Source organism: Solanum pennellii, chromosome 4 (genome assembly GCF_001406875.1).
Source record: "Solanum pennellii chromosome 4, SPENNV200".
NCBI classification, from domain to species: domain Eukaryota; kingdom Viridiplantae; phylum Streptophyta; class Magnoliopsida; order Solanales; family Solanaceae; genus Solanum; species Solanum pennellii.
This window is the reverse complement of record NC_028640.1, coordinates 71,434,643-71,453,342: the sequence shown is the minus strand read 5'-3', so window position 1 is coordinate 71,453,342 and position 18,700 is coordinate 71,434,643. Positions and strand designations below refer to the sequence as shown.

The 18,700-nt window shown below is 31.3% G+C and overlaps 3 protein-coding genes across 4 annotated transcripts; 1 reads left to right on the top strand and 2 right to left on the bottom strand.

Moving 5' to 3' along the window:
* Positions 1–8,076: 8,076 nt before the first annotated feature.
* LOC107015836 (bet1-like protein At4g14600) lies at positions 8,077–16,090 on the top strand. 2 transcript variants are annotated; one of them, XM_027916400.1, is made up of 4 exons: positions 8,077–8,260; positions 8,363–8,486; positions 9,940–9,996; positions 15,911–16,090. In XM_027916400.1, exons 1-4 carry the CDS (start codon positions 8,202–8,204, stop codon positions 16,073–16,075), a joined length of 405 nt encoding a protein of 134 aa, XP_027772201.1. In that variant the 5' UTR covers positions 8,077–8,201; the 3' UTR covers positions 16,076–16,090. The 2 variants fall into 2 exon arrangements, with proteins under 2 accessions (XP_027772201.1, XP_015071738.1); XM_015216252.2 differs by lacking the exon at positions 15,911–16,090 and adding an exon at positions 10,625–11,159 and having other exon boundaries at positions 8,080–8,260.
* LOC107015835 lies at positions 11,089–13,051 on the bottom strand. Its single transcript, XM_015216251.2, has 2 exons — positions 11,803–13,051; positions 11,089–11,621 (listed from the first exon to the last, which is right to left on the bottom strand). Exons 1-2 carry the CDS (start codon positions 12,820–12,822, stop codon positions 11,223–11,225), a joined length of 1,419 nt encoding a protein of 472 aa, XP_015071737.1. The 5' UTR covers positions 12,823–13,051; the 3' UTR covers positions 11,089–11,222.
* Positions 16,091–16,352: 262 nt separating the features above from the next.
* On the bottom strand, positions 16,353–18,310 carry LOC107015834. Its single transcript, XM_015216250.2, has 2 exons — positions 17,018–18,310; positions 16,353–16,900 (listed from the first exon to the last, which is right to left on the bottom strand). The coding sequence occupies exons 1-2, from the start codon at positions 18,056–18,058 to the stop codon at positions 16,499–16,501; spliced, it is 1,443 nt and encodes a 480-aa protein (XP_015071736.1). The 5' UTR covers positions 18,059–18,310; the 3' UTR covers positions 16,353–16,498.
* Positions 18,311–18,700: the final 390 nt, after the last annotated feature.

Sequence of the window (18,700 nt, the reverse complement as noted above, 5' to 3'; positions counted from 1 at the left end):
GTTGTTAATCAATTTTGGGCTTGATAGTGATAGCAACTTTATAGGTATGGTGGTGTTAGACAGCGGTTGACAAACATTAAAATAGATAATAGAAGGTGGTGAAGAAGAAAAAGTTGATATTGATAATGGTGGTGGTGATATTTGGTGTTGAGTGACAAAGAAGAAGAAGAATTGAATGTGATATAATGGTGGTGAAAAAAAATCAACAGTGAAGATGGGGTAGGATTTTGCAATCAAATGAGAATTGAAAATGAATGAGATTAATGATGAATAAGATAAAATTATTTAAAAATTAAAACAATTAACAGATATTAATTAAAGTAAAATATAATTAATAAAAGAAAAAATAATTAATAAAAAGAAGAAAATAAAAAATTATAATTTATGAAATAACATTGACTTAGCGCTAACGTGACATCGAGTACAATACACTACATAATGTGAGAGTAATGTTATAGTGGTAATAAATTCACTTTTTTGAGTTGTTAAAATGTGTAATAGAGTACCACGATAATTTATGGGTGTAATTGTATTTTCAAAATAAATTCAGTAGGACACTCTATGTCTTTTCCCTTTTTGACTAATTGTAGTAACTAGTAATTATGTTATTAACAATATATTTTGGAATATCATGTTATGATGTAGTTCATTATAAAAATAATAAATTCTGGTCAACTTATTTTTTATATATATAATTTTACATATAATTATGTTTCATGTTTTCCAAAATGAAAATGAAAATATATGTTTTTGCAAACATATTTTAAACTATAAATTTCTAAAAGTTTGAACTGATAAAAGATTTTTATATTAATATAATCGAATGGCAAACTGCGGTAAATACAATAGCATGGTCTGGTATTTTTCATTCCTACATTGTAAAATACTAATTACTCGAAACTATTTTATTTATTAATATCCCAAACGAGGGACTACCACTATTTATTTTTTTTTGAAAAAAATTATCAAACTTGATCACTTGTTAATCTCTACTTGCACCTTCTCAATGAAACTAAGCATACTCTCTAATCCTTTCTCATCTGAAAAAAAAAAAATTAATCAACAACACAGAATATAATTAACATTTAAATGAAGTTGAATTAATAAAATAGTTAAAAGAGGTTTACCAAATCTTGGTATAGTGTGACCCCTAGGATGATGAATCACCACTGGATCAACACATGATTCCAACAGTTCTATCCCATACTTCTTTAGGTAATCTTGCTCACCTATAGTGATTAATAAATAACCAGTAATTAATATCGTAATTTTAAAAAAATAGAAGCTTTGATACATTTGGGGATAATAACATGTTGAAGTTTAGCAGCTGCCCACCCACACCTAAAAATAGGCATGTTGAAGTCATAAGTTTGGATTTTTTTGTAGCTTAATAAGCCGATTAAAACAACTCATAACTGCAATTAGTTATGACACCAGAATTTAGGAGTTGTTTGGTTAGGGCCTAGGGGTTGGAATGTCTCACACAATTTAACTACCTATGAATAACTAATTCTTGAGATTAATTGATATTCATAAGCAAATATTAAATATTTCAAAATTAATATAACTTATATCGACCAAACAACTCCTCTTTGTCTAGGGATTCCTTTTATATCAAGGCATATCCCCTAAATATTCCTAACCAATATTTAGGTATTCATCGATCTAATAAGTTGGAACTTTATATTGTGTTTACCGACATGCCTTTATTAAACAAAATACTATGTATTAGTACAAGTTCGGAACCTAAAAAGAAAAAAAAAATTGACAAAAATTTCAAAAGGGTATGTTAAAAAATTTTCTAACTAAAACGGTAAAATCGCTACTGATGAAGCGATTTATTTTCACGACGTTAAAAGCAAAATTGCTGCTCGAGCAATAATATTTTTGCGATTTTAGTTATTTATTATTATTATTTAAGTATAACGCTGTATTTGCAACAATTTTAGTTATTTATTATTATTTTTGCGATTTTAATTATTTATTATTATTTTTTAAGTATATCACTGCAAAAGCAACGATTCTAGTTTTTATTTTTATTTTTTTTTAAATTGTGTTGTATAATCGCTGCAAATGCAGCAACTTTTAGTTTGTATTTTTTTTACAAATTTTTAGTTTTTTTTAAAATTGAAACTTCTTTTTTTAATTTTATTTAATTTTATTTTATAAAATTAATTTTAAATTTTATTTAATTTTATTTTATAAAAAATTTAATTTTATTTAGTTGCGTATTTTAAATGCAACGATTTTAGTGAATTTTTTTTTAATTATCAATTATAAATATTTATAAATAAAAAAAAAACGAAGTTTCAATTTTTAAAAAAATCCACTAAAATTTGTAATAAGAAATAAAAAAATAAAAAATAAGTCACTGCATTTGTAGCGATTATGCAACACAATTTTTTTTAAAAAAAACTAAATTATTGCTTTTGCAGAGATTTACTTAAATAATAATAATAAATAATTAAAATCGCTGCAAATGCAGCGATTTTCAATTCATAACTTTAAAAAAAAATTCATTAAAATCGCTGCAAATGCGGCGATTTAAAATACACAAATAAAGAATTAAAATTTCACTAAAATCGCTGCCAAATTTGTTTTAAAAAAACTTAAAAAAACAATAACAAAAATCGTTGCCAAGGCAGCAATATCAAAATAAAAATAAAAGTTGTGCAATATAACTGCTCGAACAGCGATTTTACTTTAATGCCGTCAAAATAAATCGCTACGTCAATAGCGATTTTACCTTTCTGGTTAAAAAAAATTTGATATATCCTTTTAAAATTTTTGTCAACTTTTTTTGTCCTTTAAGCTCCGAACTCGTATTAATACACTCTCTCTGTACTTCAACATTTAAATTAAAGTACCTATTAAAAAGATAATTATTAATATAGTTAGTTTATCATTTTATCTCTATTAATTATTATTTATTATGGAGTGAATTAATTAAAAATTTGAAATTTTTTAAGAAATTCGAGTACATAAAAATATATCATCATTTGTTGATTTGTCAAGTGGACGTGGTGTTTACTTAATTTCCATCGCTCCATGAAATTTCTTAACAAATTCAATTTAATCGAGTCGGCCCAAATTGGCCAGAATCAATAGTTGACTTGTCGTAGTTAATAAAATAAACTAAACGTTTTTAAGAAAAATAATCATACTACGAGTGGTGTAAAATAGCCAAAGAACAACAATACAACGTGTTAGAAATTTTTTGTAGGAACAGAAAGGTACCTAAAAAATGAACGGAAGGGCATGCAATTGCTGGTGAATAAGCTTTTTCGGCCACTGATTTATTCTGAAATTTAGCACCTCCAATTATTATCAGATAGTTAATTTTTGATGCCTTTGTAAGTCCCACTTCCTGTCAATATCACACCAAGTTAGTATCAATAACTATGGAAAATTTAATTGAACAAGAATAATTATGATATTACGATTCAAATTTTTACATTTTCATTTTCACACAAAGAACTAAACAAAAACTTAAATTATAACCTTAGCCTGCAACCCGGACAACGCTCCGGAAAGAATTGCCCCCTGAATTTAAAAACAGAGATACTCAAAATCAAATTGTACAAATTTATTTTCTAGTAATAAAAATACATGCAATATCATAAATTTGAAATGTGGAAAAACAAAAAGAAAAAGAGAAAAGTAGTAGTAATAGTATATACTAATCTAAATTATGTCTTTCTGCTTTGAAAAAAATATTTTTGAGTAAATAACAGACCTTTTTTTAAAAAAGAAATCAGATACTTCCAAAGTAAATGCAAAAAACATTGGACCAAATTTATAACCAACCCAAAAAAATGAAGAAAGAGAGAGAAAAAAACTAAAATTACCTGAGAGAAACCAAGATTATTCAATTTTTCAATTAATTTTTTAAAATTAAAATTTATTTGAATGAAATTCTTTATTTTTAATTAAAATTATAAAAAGATAATCCACCTACTTAACTCGATCAATTAAAAGTATAATAGTGACCCTCTTATTTTACCTTTTAACAAAATTTAATAGTTAGGATTTATTATTTTAAGAAGCTTTAAATTTGGTATGTTTTGTGATTTTTTTCTACACTATCATTAGTTTGTGTTTATAGGAACATCGATACAGTTTTTAAAAAAAATTAAGCATAGTATGCTGAGGATGTTAGCTAATTTCTTAATCATATTATACTAATGAGGGATAATTTTTTAAGCATAATATAATTGACAGTTCAAATGGATGCTTATTTATTTTCAAATTTTTTTCTTAGAAATAAAATTTTAGTGTCAGTAAATTTTAATTTAAAAAATTAATTGAATAGATTGAGTGACTTATTAAGTAAAACACTTATGATTGAGTGATTTTATAAGCAAACACACATATAGCTGAATGAGTGATTTTCAAATTAAAAATTAAAATCGAATGACTTTCTAAGTAAGAACTCATAGTTGAGTGACAATTTGAAAAAATAAATTATATTTGAATGACTTTTGAGTTAAAAATTAAAGTAAAGTGACTTTCTGATAATATATATATATATATATATATATGCTCTTCTTTTATTATTTTTAGAAAGGGAATTTTTCTTCAACTTTTGACCTTTGTATATTTTTTATTTATATTATAAAATTAGAAGTTAAAAGAGTGAGTCATTGAACTTGAAATATGGTTTATTTTAATTATATTTACAATTACTTATTAATCTAAACTAATGAAATAAAATTCTAGAATATTACTAAAGTAGAGTAATAAAGTACATATCAAATAGTATATCGGAATATGATAGGAGAAAGTCTGGCGTTTTTGACTTTCAACCTATTTCTTTTTTGACTTTCAAAATTAGTATACTTGTTGTCACTGCTTAGCTACCACCTTGCCACGTCACCTATCTATTCTTCTAAAAACACGTTTATATATTGCGCTCTTCGTTTAAAAAGGATGATCTAATTTGACTTGGAATAAAGTTTAAGAAAAGAAAGAAGATTTTTTAATCTTGTGGTTCTAAATCAAAGTATGTCAAATGTACAAAAACATATTTTAATCTTGTGGTCTTAAACATGTCACGTGGAAAGTTAAAGTTAAAATATTGCGAAAAAAAGAAATTAATCATTAAAACAGACTAAAAAAGAAAAAGAATTATTCTTTTTTAAACGAAGGGAGTGCTAATTAAGATGTTACGTCTTTTTAACTCTTAAGATGAGAATATTTTGTAATTCATATTATTTATATTTCTAATATGAAAATTCTTTTTGTTTAAAAATCGGTAAATATAAAAGTACTTTAATACTATACTAATAAAAAGAAGTTAAACAAATATATCCTGATTAATAGTTGTTGGTGGCAATTGCTGATTTGGATTTTGGAGTGGATTTGGTTATTCATAGTGTTATTGATATTAATATTTGTTCATGTTTCTCTATTACTTGTATTTCTTTTTCTCATAATTATTTATAATTATTTATTCATTTTAGTAACTAATTATTTTATTATATTAATAATTATTTTTTTAATATGTATAATTTTGAAGAAGTAAATAGAAATAGAGAAAGTAGTTGATAACAGTAATTGATGACGGTAACAGATAGTATCAACTTCCAAGAAAACAAACAAATAAATGATATTTATATTTATATTTATAATTTATAATAAAGTAAGTATTTGGCTGATAGTTATATTTATGGATATTTATTGTTTTAGCTTAGTGTGGACCACGATTATAGGGTTGGCAAATTTTCTTGCCATCCCTATTTCAATTTCTTTTGGGGCCGGTTTTCGGAAGAATATTTTGATAATTAAATTGATGTAATTAAATATAATTATATTATTTGTTTTATTTAATTGAACAAGTAATTATTTAATCGAATAAGTAATTATTTGGTCAGTAATAAGTAATTGATTAATTAGTATGGTGTAATTACATTTTATAATTTATAAATAGAGACGATAAATTGCTGGTAATTACATATTGTAACTTTTAGCGGATTACTTTTTGATTTTTTTATTTCTAGTTTTATTTTTATTTTTTACTTCTATTATTTTAAGTTCTTTTTTTATATTTATTATTTTAAAATTTGTAAAAGTTTATTTTTTATTTTTTATTATTATATGAGGAAACTTTCACATATAGCCACTTAAAAATAATTAATTACTCTCTATAGCTATAGTTTGATAATTACAATTTGTAGCTACATGTTATTTGGAGGAGAGAGGCGAGAGAGAGGGGGAAAAGAGTGGGAGAAAGGTGAATTGTATATGTATATGGGTTAGATAATTGTATATTATACATATGTAATTGTATATATGGCAATAAAGATTGGGAGAGGGAGGAGAAAGGCGAGCGAGACTAGGAGAGAGAGGACAGAGGGCAAGCGAGATCGAGAGAGTCAAGCGAGAGAGGGCAGAGAGCGAGAGAGAGGTGAATTGTATATGTATATGACTGTATATTATACATATACATTTGTATAAATGGCGAGCGAGATTGGGAGAGAGAGGAGGTAGGCGAGCGAGATTAAGAGAGGGAGGATAGAGGCGAGCGAGAGAGGGCAGAGAGTGGGAGAGAGGTGAATTGTATATGTATATAGGCTAAAAATTGTATATTATACATATTTATTTGTATATCCTGACGAATTATACATATACAAACATGACTAATTATACAAACTGAAGTCAGTCCACGTAATTAATGTATAATGTTAGTCGCAAATGGTAATTATAGCAAACTATAGCTATGATGAGTAATTAAATAGTATAAGTTTGCTTATTCGCGTAATTCTTCCTATTATATTTTATTTTCTTCTTGTTCTCAACCTCATTTTACGTGATTCTATTCAATTTTTCGTATTATTATCTATTTTTTATGCCATGTTTATTTTTTCATTAGCATACTTTAATTAATATTTTAATTTTTAAATTAAAATAAAATGTATTATTCATAAGGTTATATAGTTGAGGTTTTTTTTTACGATTTTTTAAAAAAAAAATCATATTTATGCACCATATTTTGAATTATACTATAAGAGTAGTATGACAATTTTTTATTTTGAATTATAAGTTATAATGTATTTTCAATTTTATTTGTTTTAGTAATATTGAATTCACTTGTACGTCATTTTTTAATTAGACTTGCTAGATTATACTTTGTCAAACATTTAATAATTTATGACATTTTATTTACATAATAGTTTTGTAATCAAACGTGCATTTCATGATGTTCGTAGAAACTTCATACTTTTAGTTTATGGTCAATTCAATTGAAATATATTAATTTGAAAAAATATAAATATTTTTCATAATATTAATTGAAGAAAATGTTTATTAATTAATATATTTTATAATGAATATTTATCTTAAATATTTAATTTAATGGCATTTATAAAGATTCTTATTTATCCGTATAATTTTTTAAAAATAATTTAGTTTAATTTTTAGAATTTAGTAAATTTTATTATTGCAATTGTGCATTCAAACAGAATATGTGTAATCACGTTGGACATCCAAATAGAATATATGTAATTAGAGTGTAATTACACTGTGATAACTAAACAGATTTGAATAATTACTCGGTTGATAATTACTACCCTAGTAATTACACTTCCAACTACCAAATAACATACCTTCAATTTCAAACTAAAATATCTTTCGATCATTTATCTAATTAGAAATATCCCGAGTAGTGTTAAATTAGTTCTAATATCTTAATTTGATTAGGCAAAATTTCTTTTAACAACAATATAATAAATAAAATTTCATAAACTAAATCTCAGCAGGTAAAGATAGAAAAACTACTTGGAAAAACTCTCGTAGAAGTAAGTCGGTAAAAAGATATAGAGAAACTGCATGTTTATTTAATTTTATTTGTTTTAGGAGGTGAACGGTCAATCGAAATTGACACATAAATTTATCCTGCGTGGCATCAAATCATTGGTTGAGCTTACCCATCAACCCAATAAGCAGTTGGGTCTACATTTGAGCACAACTCATATTACTTTGCAAATTAATAGCCGTCAGATTGTTTAATCGAACGGTGAACATGCACTATCAACGTCATCGGATATACCAAATGAAAAAGGTAACAGGCTGTGACTCACAGCAATTTTCTTTTAACCGAACAGAAAATTCGAGTTCCCGACGATCTTTGGCAAGTTTCATTCCCTGTACGATAGTTTCAAGTTTTTCTTAGGGTTTCGAGGTTTCTTCAGTACTCTCTATCAATGGCTTCTAGCTCTCATAGAGGCGGTGATTTCTACGGGGCTGCTTCATATAGATCCAGGTATTTACGGAAATAAAGTTTTTTTTAATCATTTTCTAAATTACGCTTTCTTTTGGTTTATTTTTGAGGAAATTAAGTTGTTTAGTGTTTTTGATTAATCAGAGATGGATTGAGCACGAGGCAAGTAGGTAGTGCAGATGAAATACAGTTGCGGATTGATCCGATGCACGGAGATTTAGATGATGAGATCACAGGTCTTCGCAAGCAAGTAAAACAGCTCAGAAATGTATGTTACCCCAACACTTTGTCTTTGTTTCCGATTTTGGTTTTGTAGGAGAATAGCTATTGCATAACTGGTGGCGTTTGTATGATTAAGTTACATTTGAAATTTGGTGATGTGTTATTCTGTTAGAACATAATATTCATTAGAAAACCAAAATGAAACTTGCTAGGCTTAGAGACACGTAAACACGCTTCTTTAATATAGTTGAAGTATCTCAGCGAGCAAATAGATAGCTGAAGTCTCTCTACGACCAAACAGAAATATTATGGTAGCTCTATCTTGGTGATTACAACTTTACGTGTTTCAAAAATGTTGATCTTCTATTCATGAATCTAGGATTTATATTTTTGATCAATGTCTCCCTTAAATGAATTTTAGACATCAAGAATGGATCTGATACAAAATTCATTTTGGATATTAATTAACTACTTTAGAAATCCAAAAGACTTGAAACTATTTAATAAAATTCGTTGTTTCAAAATTTATTGAAACATCATCTAACAATCTCCAGCTAGTTTCAAAATATGAAAATAAGAGGCAGTTCTAGTAATATAAGTCAATTATGATACCTTAACTTGATAATAAATTGCTATGTTTAGGCTTCAAGTGATTGTACAATGGTAAAACGAGACAAGTCATATGACAAGATTATTGGAGGATGGTATAACATCTCTTCAATATGTGTGTTCTTGGTCTAACTTAGTAGATCCTTTTTACATTACCTATAATTATTTTGGTTAATTCTCTGTCTAAAAGATAGATGAAGAGTCGGTGGTTGAAACTTGTAAAAGAATGATAATAACGCGTATTGTAAATTAATTGTACTCAATGGATACTCTACCTAGTGAAATTATCTTAGGTTCAAACTTCATAGGGATAAATAAGTGAAATTGCAGGTCTTGAGCCTAATAATAGTTTTTTTATTTCCCGAAAATATATAATGGATGTGCATATTTATATTTAATGCTACTTTGGCTTAGTTGAATCATGTAGTTAGTGTTTTAATGATCCAAATGTTGGCTGAAATTTCAAACAGGACTAAAGTTTTGTATTTCTAGTTGAACATTGCTTCGGGTGTAAATCCTGAAGATCTTTATATACCATATGCCCTTATTAGATGCATCTTTTCCAATCCCTCATTTGTTGGTCTTACTTGCTACTCCCTCTGTCCCAATTTATGGGATGGCATTTGAAAGGGAGATTTTTGAAGCTTGTGGTCTAAATAAGGCATAGATATTTTTGTGACTATAAATCATCTTAGTAAGGATAAAATGGAAGTTTAAAGCTCATTGTTACTAATTATAGAAATGTGTCATTTTTTTAGGGATTGAATACGAAGGAAAGAGTGTCACATAAACTGGGGATGGGATAGAGGGAGTATATTATATTTGTCATGGTTTCAATTTGTATACCTATTTTCCGTTTTGCTTGTTCTTATAAATAATTTATATTGCAGGTAGCACAAGAAATTGAGTCGGAAGCAAAGTATCAGAATGATTTTATTAGCCAACTGGTATGCCATGAACTCATTCTCCCTTTTTCCTAGTATGTATGACATCTTAGTCACTTCTCTATTTATTTCATGTATGCCTTAACAATTAAATTTTTGTATATTGGAGCTTTTTTGGTATTTATTCTCTTATTACTATTACTAGATAACAATTTAACATGAACCAAAATTATATTTTTAATTTTATAAATGAGGAAAAAGTTTTTAATTGGTTACCTTTATTTACAGCCTTTATGCCCCCTCTTTCTCACTCTTTCTCCTTTTATAATCTAGGAATTACATTTGTTATTCCTATAACTCTCTTAGAACTGATAGTGTACTTGTAACCTTCCTTTCCCTTTCCTTACCATGCCAGCCTGCCTGAATGCCTTCGTTGTTTTATGCTCTCTCAAGTTCTTTGAAAATATGTCCTTGTTAGATATTCCATCAACTGACTATGATAATTGATAAGCCCACTTTTTTTCTCCTTCGTTATTGAGGGTAATTGTGCGGGTTATAAACATGTTGATTGGTCAGTCTGTCTGGGATTCTCATCCTGTATGCTTAATTTATTGATTATGGAATCATTCTTACTTGTACGTTACATGGCTTCCCATTTCCTTAAAAACTCACACTTATCCCTTTATCACAGCAAATGACATTGATCAAAGCTCAGGCAGGAGTAAAGAACAACATGAGACGGTTGAACAGGAGTATCATCCAGGAAGGGTCAAACCATGTGATGCATGTGGTTCTTTTTGCTCTATTTTGCTTCTTTATAATATATTGGTTGGCCAAGTTTTCACGGAGATAAGTGCAACTCACTTTCTATGTTGGTTTGCTGTTTCCTGGTACAAGTTCTGATGAAGACACAATCTATTCAAGCCATCAAACAGATTCTAAGCAGTGGCAGATTTTTAGTGATTTGGGAAGCAAGGGGGCAACTGTAGGAACTCCGGATATTAGTCTCATGTAAAGCTTCCTAATCTGTAGAAAACCGTGGGTTGCTACTATTTAACCTTTTTCTTTTCATTTTATTGTTCTTTGTAATACTTGCTATATGACAATGACCAGTGGGTGCTTACCTTAGAAAAATGTGATTATGGTGCAATGGAGTATGTTATATAATTCTTTCGTTAAAATAAAAGAGCCTGTTTTACAGATAATGTCGGGCAAAACAGTGTATACATATGATTTTAACTCTTATAAAGTCTACCCTTATTTATGCTATTTAATGCTTTAACAGTAAGCTAGCAGGTACATGCTTTTGAATCATGTTGTTGCTTCGCTTGATCTTCAGAGGGTTGCCCCACCTTGCTTAGCCTAACCTGATCAATCACTCTTCTTGCCCATTCTGCAAAATAGGTTTCGTTATGTCCAACCATGCCATCTTTATGAAAAAGAAAGCACTGCAGATGATCTTGTGGCGACGGACAATCTTTGCCTATTGGATCCCACCAGGCACCCTGATGTTTCATCCCCGATTGATCTGCCATCCAGTGGTGAGCATATTGTCCTACACCAGCATTCTCTAACCATCCTTTTGGGAAGAACTCCATTACACTGCTCTCGCGGTCCATGAAGAGCATATTTGTTAATTGTGCTCCATGTGGAGATGCAACAATGTCAGTGTTGGTCAGCACTTTCACCTGATGAAGGACATTGACATTAAATCAATGATTACCTGTATACTACTGAAGTTGAATTGTAATCTGAATCTTGCTGATGGAAGTTTCTTGGTAAGATTTAGTTGTATATTTCTTCTGTAAAGTACTGCTCAAGTGAAATTATGGGGTTTACTTAACACTGATAGAAGGGAAAAATATATACCTGGTCGCAGAAAGATAAATCTTCCGACTGAACTATGTGCAGAATGCAGCCTTCAACTCGGGCACATTCTTTTGCAAATATATCACTCACAGCAGTTGCATTCTTGAAAGAGCGAGAACCTCTTCTCATTAACAGTGTAAGTCTTATAATTGGAAATCCTCTTTCATTCGTCTCTGTACCTTTGCCTGCAGGATTAAGGCCACAATAGCTCCTTGCTTTGCAGCGCAAATGGTCGGACACCTTCAGCTTGTTCTCCCGCGTAATTTGGCCTAGATCATGCCTCATGACAATGGCTTTTTCAAAACAGTAAGGTACATCTCCTCTATGAAATCCTTCCACCTTGACTTCACCAAAACTAGCTTGCATAAGTTGTTGAAGCCAAGATCCCATTTTTAATCTCAGTTCTCCCCAATGGAATAGCACCCATCTTGCGGGCTTCAAGCACTCATTTTTCATTGACCATCTTACGAGAGGAGTCATCGCACATATTCCATGCCACAGATTTTCGTGGTTGTAGTATGTGTCCGACACAAATGATAGGCCTTCCAATAGAATAGCAGATTCTGGAAGACTTCCTCGCCATGCCAAAGCATATAAATTCTTTGTTCCATCCCTAGTATCCCTTCCTTTAAAGCAAAGAAGGCGTCCTTTGGATGCTTTGGAAGGGAAATACAAGTGTTCTGTCTCATTTTCCTCGAGTGTGTCATTCAAAGAGCTCATAAACCATGTGTGGCCAGTTGTGGCTGTTTCTCTAAATCTAAGGTCTATAAGGGGGAGGAAAGTAACAGAGGTTTTGAGTTCTTCAGTCATGGTCTCGATAACACCGGAGTAATTTTCTTGAGAAAGAAAACCCCATCTTTGGGGTCTTGCTGATAAAGAGAACTCAAAAGGGGATGAATACTGGATTTGGAAAAGGATGATAACCAGGAACAAGGAGGAAACAAAGATACTGATGAATTTTGTGGAGAAGCATTTTCTCTTGCTTTGTGTGCATAACTTGAGATGATCTTCCATTACCATCAGTTATGCTAGAGCTGAATCTTTTTAACTATTTCTGTGGCAAATCTTAGTCTCGATATTGGAAGTTAATCTATTATTCTATTGAAATAACTAGTTGACGTAAAGCTAATGTTAGCATTTCTTACTCAAGTGATAAGCACAGGATGCAAGATTTGGAAAAGCAATCCCCATATACAGACGTATGCTTTGTGAATATTTTATTTATAAGAAGGGTCTAATGTCAGAGATGGAGCCATGTTTTGCGTTAGTTTAATTGTTTTTAAAGTACTTGATTTATGGTTTCGTCAAACTTGCATTAAATTGTTCACAAGTCACAACTAATAATAGTATTTNAGCACAGGATGCAAGATTTGGAAAAGCAATCCCCATATACAGACGTATGCTTTGTGAATATTTTATTTATAAGAAGGGTCTAATGTCAGAGATGGAGCCATGTTTTGCGTTAGTTAATTGTTTTTAAAGTATTTGATTTATGGTTTCGTCAAACTTGCATTAAATTGTTCACAAGTCACAACTAATAATAGTATTTTAAACTTGGGGATCCACCTTCCATGGCCCTTATCAAGATCTATGCAATATTCTGTAAGCTTCAGTGAGGAAATCCATTCGCGCAGTTGGATTCTTCTCTCAAGAGAAAAACGGATACAAATGTTGCTTAATAACTCCACCTCAGTCCGAAACACGTTGGGGTCGGCCACATAATTCTCGTTGACAACAAGGAAGCTGTTCTTGAGAGTATTTTGTAGTCTTGACAAAGAAAGTTATTTTTGTTAAGTTTTGACTAAATTTAGGTAGTACGCTAGATNCCACCTCAGTCCGAAACACGTTGGGGTCGGCCACATAATTCTCGTTGACAACAAGGAAGCTGTTCTTGAGAGTGTTGTGTAGTCTTGACAAAGAAAGTTATTTTTGTTAAGTTTTGACTAAATTTAGGTAGTACGCTAGATTGAGAATTTCGATTAAACTTGGCTAGTATGCAAACCAAATTGTTCGTTTCAAAGTATTAGGTCTGCGAACACTCCAGTTGTGGAGAAACGCATAGCTAACATACAATCGAGTTAGCTTTTACCAGGGTTTAAACTGGGTGATAATTATATTTTTTAATCTCTTCAATCAATCACCAACGAGGACTTAACTTTTAGAGTGGATTTCTTCCCTACAGTAACCAATTAAACATAATCTCAAACTTTGCATAAAAACACATTGAGTTAAAATATTTTTCTTCACTTGTAGGTTTCTATGGAGTTAATCGTTTGACTTGTACATGGAGCAAGTACTAACTTATTTCGAGTTACTNCGAGCTAGCTTTTTCCAGGGATTAAAGTGGGTGATAATTATATTTTTTAATCTCTTCAATCAATCACCAACGAGGACTTAACTTTTAGAGTGGATTTCTTCCCTACAGTAACCAATTAAACATAATCTCAAACTTTGCATAAAAACACATTGAGTTAAATATTTTTCTTCACTTGTTGGTTTCTATGGAGTTAATCGTTTGACTTGTACATGGAGCAAGTACTAACTTATTTCGAGTTACTACTCTATAAGCATGGTTGTGTTTCCATAATAATTTTCTAACAGTTACTATCCATGGAGAAATGAGTCCTTGTTCTATTAGTTATTTTATCCATATAGTTAATCCATGATTGTCTCAGACAGAAGTTATGGTTCCTATAGTCTGCATATTACTCCATTCGACGACCAATGATCTTGAGACTAAATCCCACATTTTGTGGTCTAAATCAACTTGGCTTAATTTTTTTTTTACTGGTTTCTTTGATTGGGCTCATCATACAACTTTTCATTTGTCATAGTCCACTGCCAATATAGTCTTCTTCGTCTCCTCGCTACCTATTGAACCCATATTAATACTGTAGAGCTGAGAATGGTGCTAAAAGACATGGATAGTGCCTTAATTCTTCTCTGTCACCATTTCAATATGGAGCCAATGTACGCCTAAGTCCCTAGAGGTATTAAGAAGGAGGACTTCTTGGTTTGATTTTATTTGAAGAAGAAAGTGAGTGAATCTAACCATTCTGATTGTCATCACATATTTGATATAGAACAAAGACCGGCATCTATCTACCTTCTACTCTCCGTATCTAGAACTGGCACAGCAGCATAGGTGTGTTAGTTGCAATCTTAGACTGAATTTTCAAACAGGACTATAGTTTTGTATTTCTAATTGAACATTGCCTTGAGTGTAAGTTATGTAGGAGTCCTAGAATATTTTTATACGATATGTTCCTTATAGGTGTGCATCGCCTCGAATCTCTCATTTACTGGCCTACCTGTTATATTATCTTTGCAAGGTTTCAGATTTCTATCCCAAATTACCTTTTTGCTAGTACTTAAAAAAAGTTCTTGTTGCAGGTACCACAAGAAATCAAGTCAGAAGTAAGGTTTCAGAATGGTTTTATTAACCAACAGGTATGCCATGAATTTATTCTCCTCTTTTACGAGTATGTTTGACATTCTTTTAGACCTTTTTAGTCACTTTTCTGTAATTCATGTACCTTAACAAATAAGATTCTGTATGTTAGAGCTTTCTGCCTCTATAATCGTTTGGAATTTAGATCGTTATTATTATAAATTTTTTCGAAATGCAGTGTACTTGTAACCTTCTTTTGCCTTTCTGTCGATGCTATCATGCCTAGATTCGTGAATGCTTTGTTGCTCTATGCTATTTGAATGGGTTTTATGGTGCTTTAACAGATACGTCCTTGCCAGATCTCCATGAATATATCAACTGTCCGTTATCAGCTTAACCTGATTGCATTTTTTCTTTCCTCTGTTCTTTAGTGTGCAGGGCGACGGAAATTTGTCAACTAACTGTATATATTCAACTGATTTTAAATTTGAATGAGTTCTAGCAAACTTTTAACATTTTAGACTGCTTTAGGTTGCTAGAGCGAATAAACTTTCCTATAGAGTTAGTGTGGCAGTGTTTATAAAAGTGTTGATTGATCGGTCTATCTGAGATTCTCATGGTGTATGCTTATTTTGTTGATTATGGAAATCATTCTTACTTGTAAGTTAAATGACTTCCCTATTTCGTTAACAATTTACACTTTTTCCATTATCACTGCAAATGACATTGATCAAAACTGAACTGGGGTTAAAAAAACACGAGATAGTTGAACAGGAGAATCATCGAGAAAGGAAACCAAACCATATGATTCATGTGGTTCTTTTTTCACTATTTTGCTTCTTTGCGATCTATACTTGTTGTCCACATTTTCACGGAGATTAGGGCAATCCTATCTTTCTGTGCTGTTTTCTTGTTTTCTGATGCAAGCTTTAATGAAGATGAGAGGAAAACAGAATAGGCATCATACAAATGCTAACCAGTGGTTGATTTTTAGTGATTGGGGGCATCAAGGATGCAACTGAAGGAACTCGGAATATTAGTCCAACGTAAATTCTCCTAATCTGCAAAGGGCACTGAGGTTGTTATTAGTTTATCCTTTTTTCATTATAATACTTGGTATATGACAATGATTACTGTGTGTGCTCTAAGAATAAAGTGATTATTGTGCAATGGAGATTGTTCAATATTTCATTTCTTAAAACAGGAGCCTGTTTTGCTAATGATGTTCGGCAAAACAGTTTATGCATTTGATTGCAACTCTTATAAACTCTACTACTAAAGGTGCTACTCAATACTTCAACAAGGCTAGCAAACACATGCTTTTGAATCATGTTGTTGCTTGTTTGCTTGATCTGCAGAGGCTTGCTCCTGCTTCATTAGCCTTACTTGATCGATGACTCTTCTAGCCCATTCTGCAAAATAGGTCTCGTTGTGTCCAACCATGCCATCTTTATGATATGAAAAACACTGCCTCTGATCTTGAGGGGATGGACACTCCTCGCCTATTGGATCCCACCATGCACCCTGATGTTTCATCCCAGATTGATTTGCCATCCAGTGGTAAGCATATTGGCCTGAGCCAGCATACTCTAACCATCCTTTCGGGTAGAATTCCATCACACTGCTCTTGCGGTCCATGAAGAGCATATTTGTTAACTGTGCTCCACATGGAGATGCAACAATGTCTGTATTGGTCAGCACTTTCACCTGATAAAGGACATAAGTGTTGTTTCAGTGCTTGCAGATGAATTGTTTTTGGTAGTTTTATCGAAATTTTCTTGAGTGACAATTGAGTACTGAAGGAAGAAAGGGGAAAATGTGTACCTGGTCGCAGAAAGATAGATCGTCTGACTGAACTACGTGCATAATGCAGCCTTCAACGCGGGCACATTCCTTTGAAAATATATCAGTCACAACAGTTGCATTCTTGAATGACCGCGAACCTCTTCTCATCAGGAGAGTAAGTCTTATAATCGGAACTCCTCTTTCATTAATCTCTCTACCTTTGCCTGCAGGATTAATGCCACAGTAACTCCTAGCCTTGCAACGCAACAAGTCGAATGTCTTCAGCTTATTCTCCTGCCCCATTTGACTCATCTCATGCCTCATAACAACAGCTTTCTCAAAACAATAAGGTACATTATCTCCTCTGTCAAATCTTTCCACCTTAACTTCACCGAAATTCGTTTGCATAAGTTGTTGAATCCATGATCCCATTCTTACTCTCAGTTCTCCCCAATGGAATAGCACCCATCTTTCTGGCTTCAAACATTCATTTTTCATTGACCATCTTACAAAAGGAGCCACTGCACATAACCCATGCCACAAATTTGTGTGATCATAATATGTATACGATACAAATGTTAGTCCTTCCAATAGAATAGCAGAGTCTGGAAGACTTTCTCTCCATGCCAAAGCATATGAATTCTTCGTTCCATCCTTCATATCCCGTCCCTTGAAGCAAAGAAGCCGTCCTCTAGATGCCTTAGAAGGGAAATACAAGTATTCTGCTTCATTTTCCTCGCGTGTATCGTTCAAAGAGCTCATAAACCAAGTGTGTCCTGTTGTAGCTGTTTCTCTAAATCTGAAGTCTTGGAGTGGGAGGAAAGTGACAGAATGTTTGAGTTTTGCAGTCATCATTTCAATGACATTAGAGTAATTCTCTTGGTAAAGAGAAGCTCGTCGAGTCTGGGACCTTGCTGATAAGGAGAAATCAAAAGGGGATGAATATTGGATATGGAAAAGGATCACAACTAGAAACAAGGTGAAACAGGAGATAGTGATGAATTTGATTGTTAACATTTTGTTCTTATTTCGAGTGCATGACTTGAGATGATGTTCCATTTTCATTGAGTTAAGAAGCATCAAAATACTATTTCTCTGGTTTTAAGGAGCAAATTGAATGTCAAGATTGAAAGTTAAAATCTTCATATTATATTTAACCAGCTGACATAAAACATAGGTAGTAATGAGGCCTGAGGGATTCCCTGTCAATAGTTTCCATGTTTACAGATGTATGCTTAGTGAATATTTTAGTTGAAAGAAGTATGTAAGGTCAGAGATGGAGCCATGTTTTGCGTTAAACTTTGTTGTTTTTGGTACTTTTTTTTCTAGTTTTGTCAACCTTCCATTAAATTCTTCACAGCCAAAAAAGATATTTTATACACTTGGGCTGCATTTACCTTCCCTGGCACCTTGTCGAGATCTCCTTGGAGTATCTCAAAATATTACATTCATTAAAAAAAAAGTATAATACACAACAATACGACATAATACAATATAATATATTACGAAACAATATACCTCCAAACAAAGTGTTACAGGGCGTTTGGTAAAGTATATAAGCAAAATTATCGCATGCATTAGCTCTATGTATTAGTCAAAATTATCGCATGCATTAGCTCTATGTATTAGTAGTACCTTATTTGGCATACTTTTTCATGCTATGTATAAATTATGCACTCTATTGTGTATTGAGATCGTGTATTATTAATACCATTGAATTTA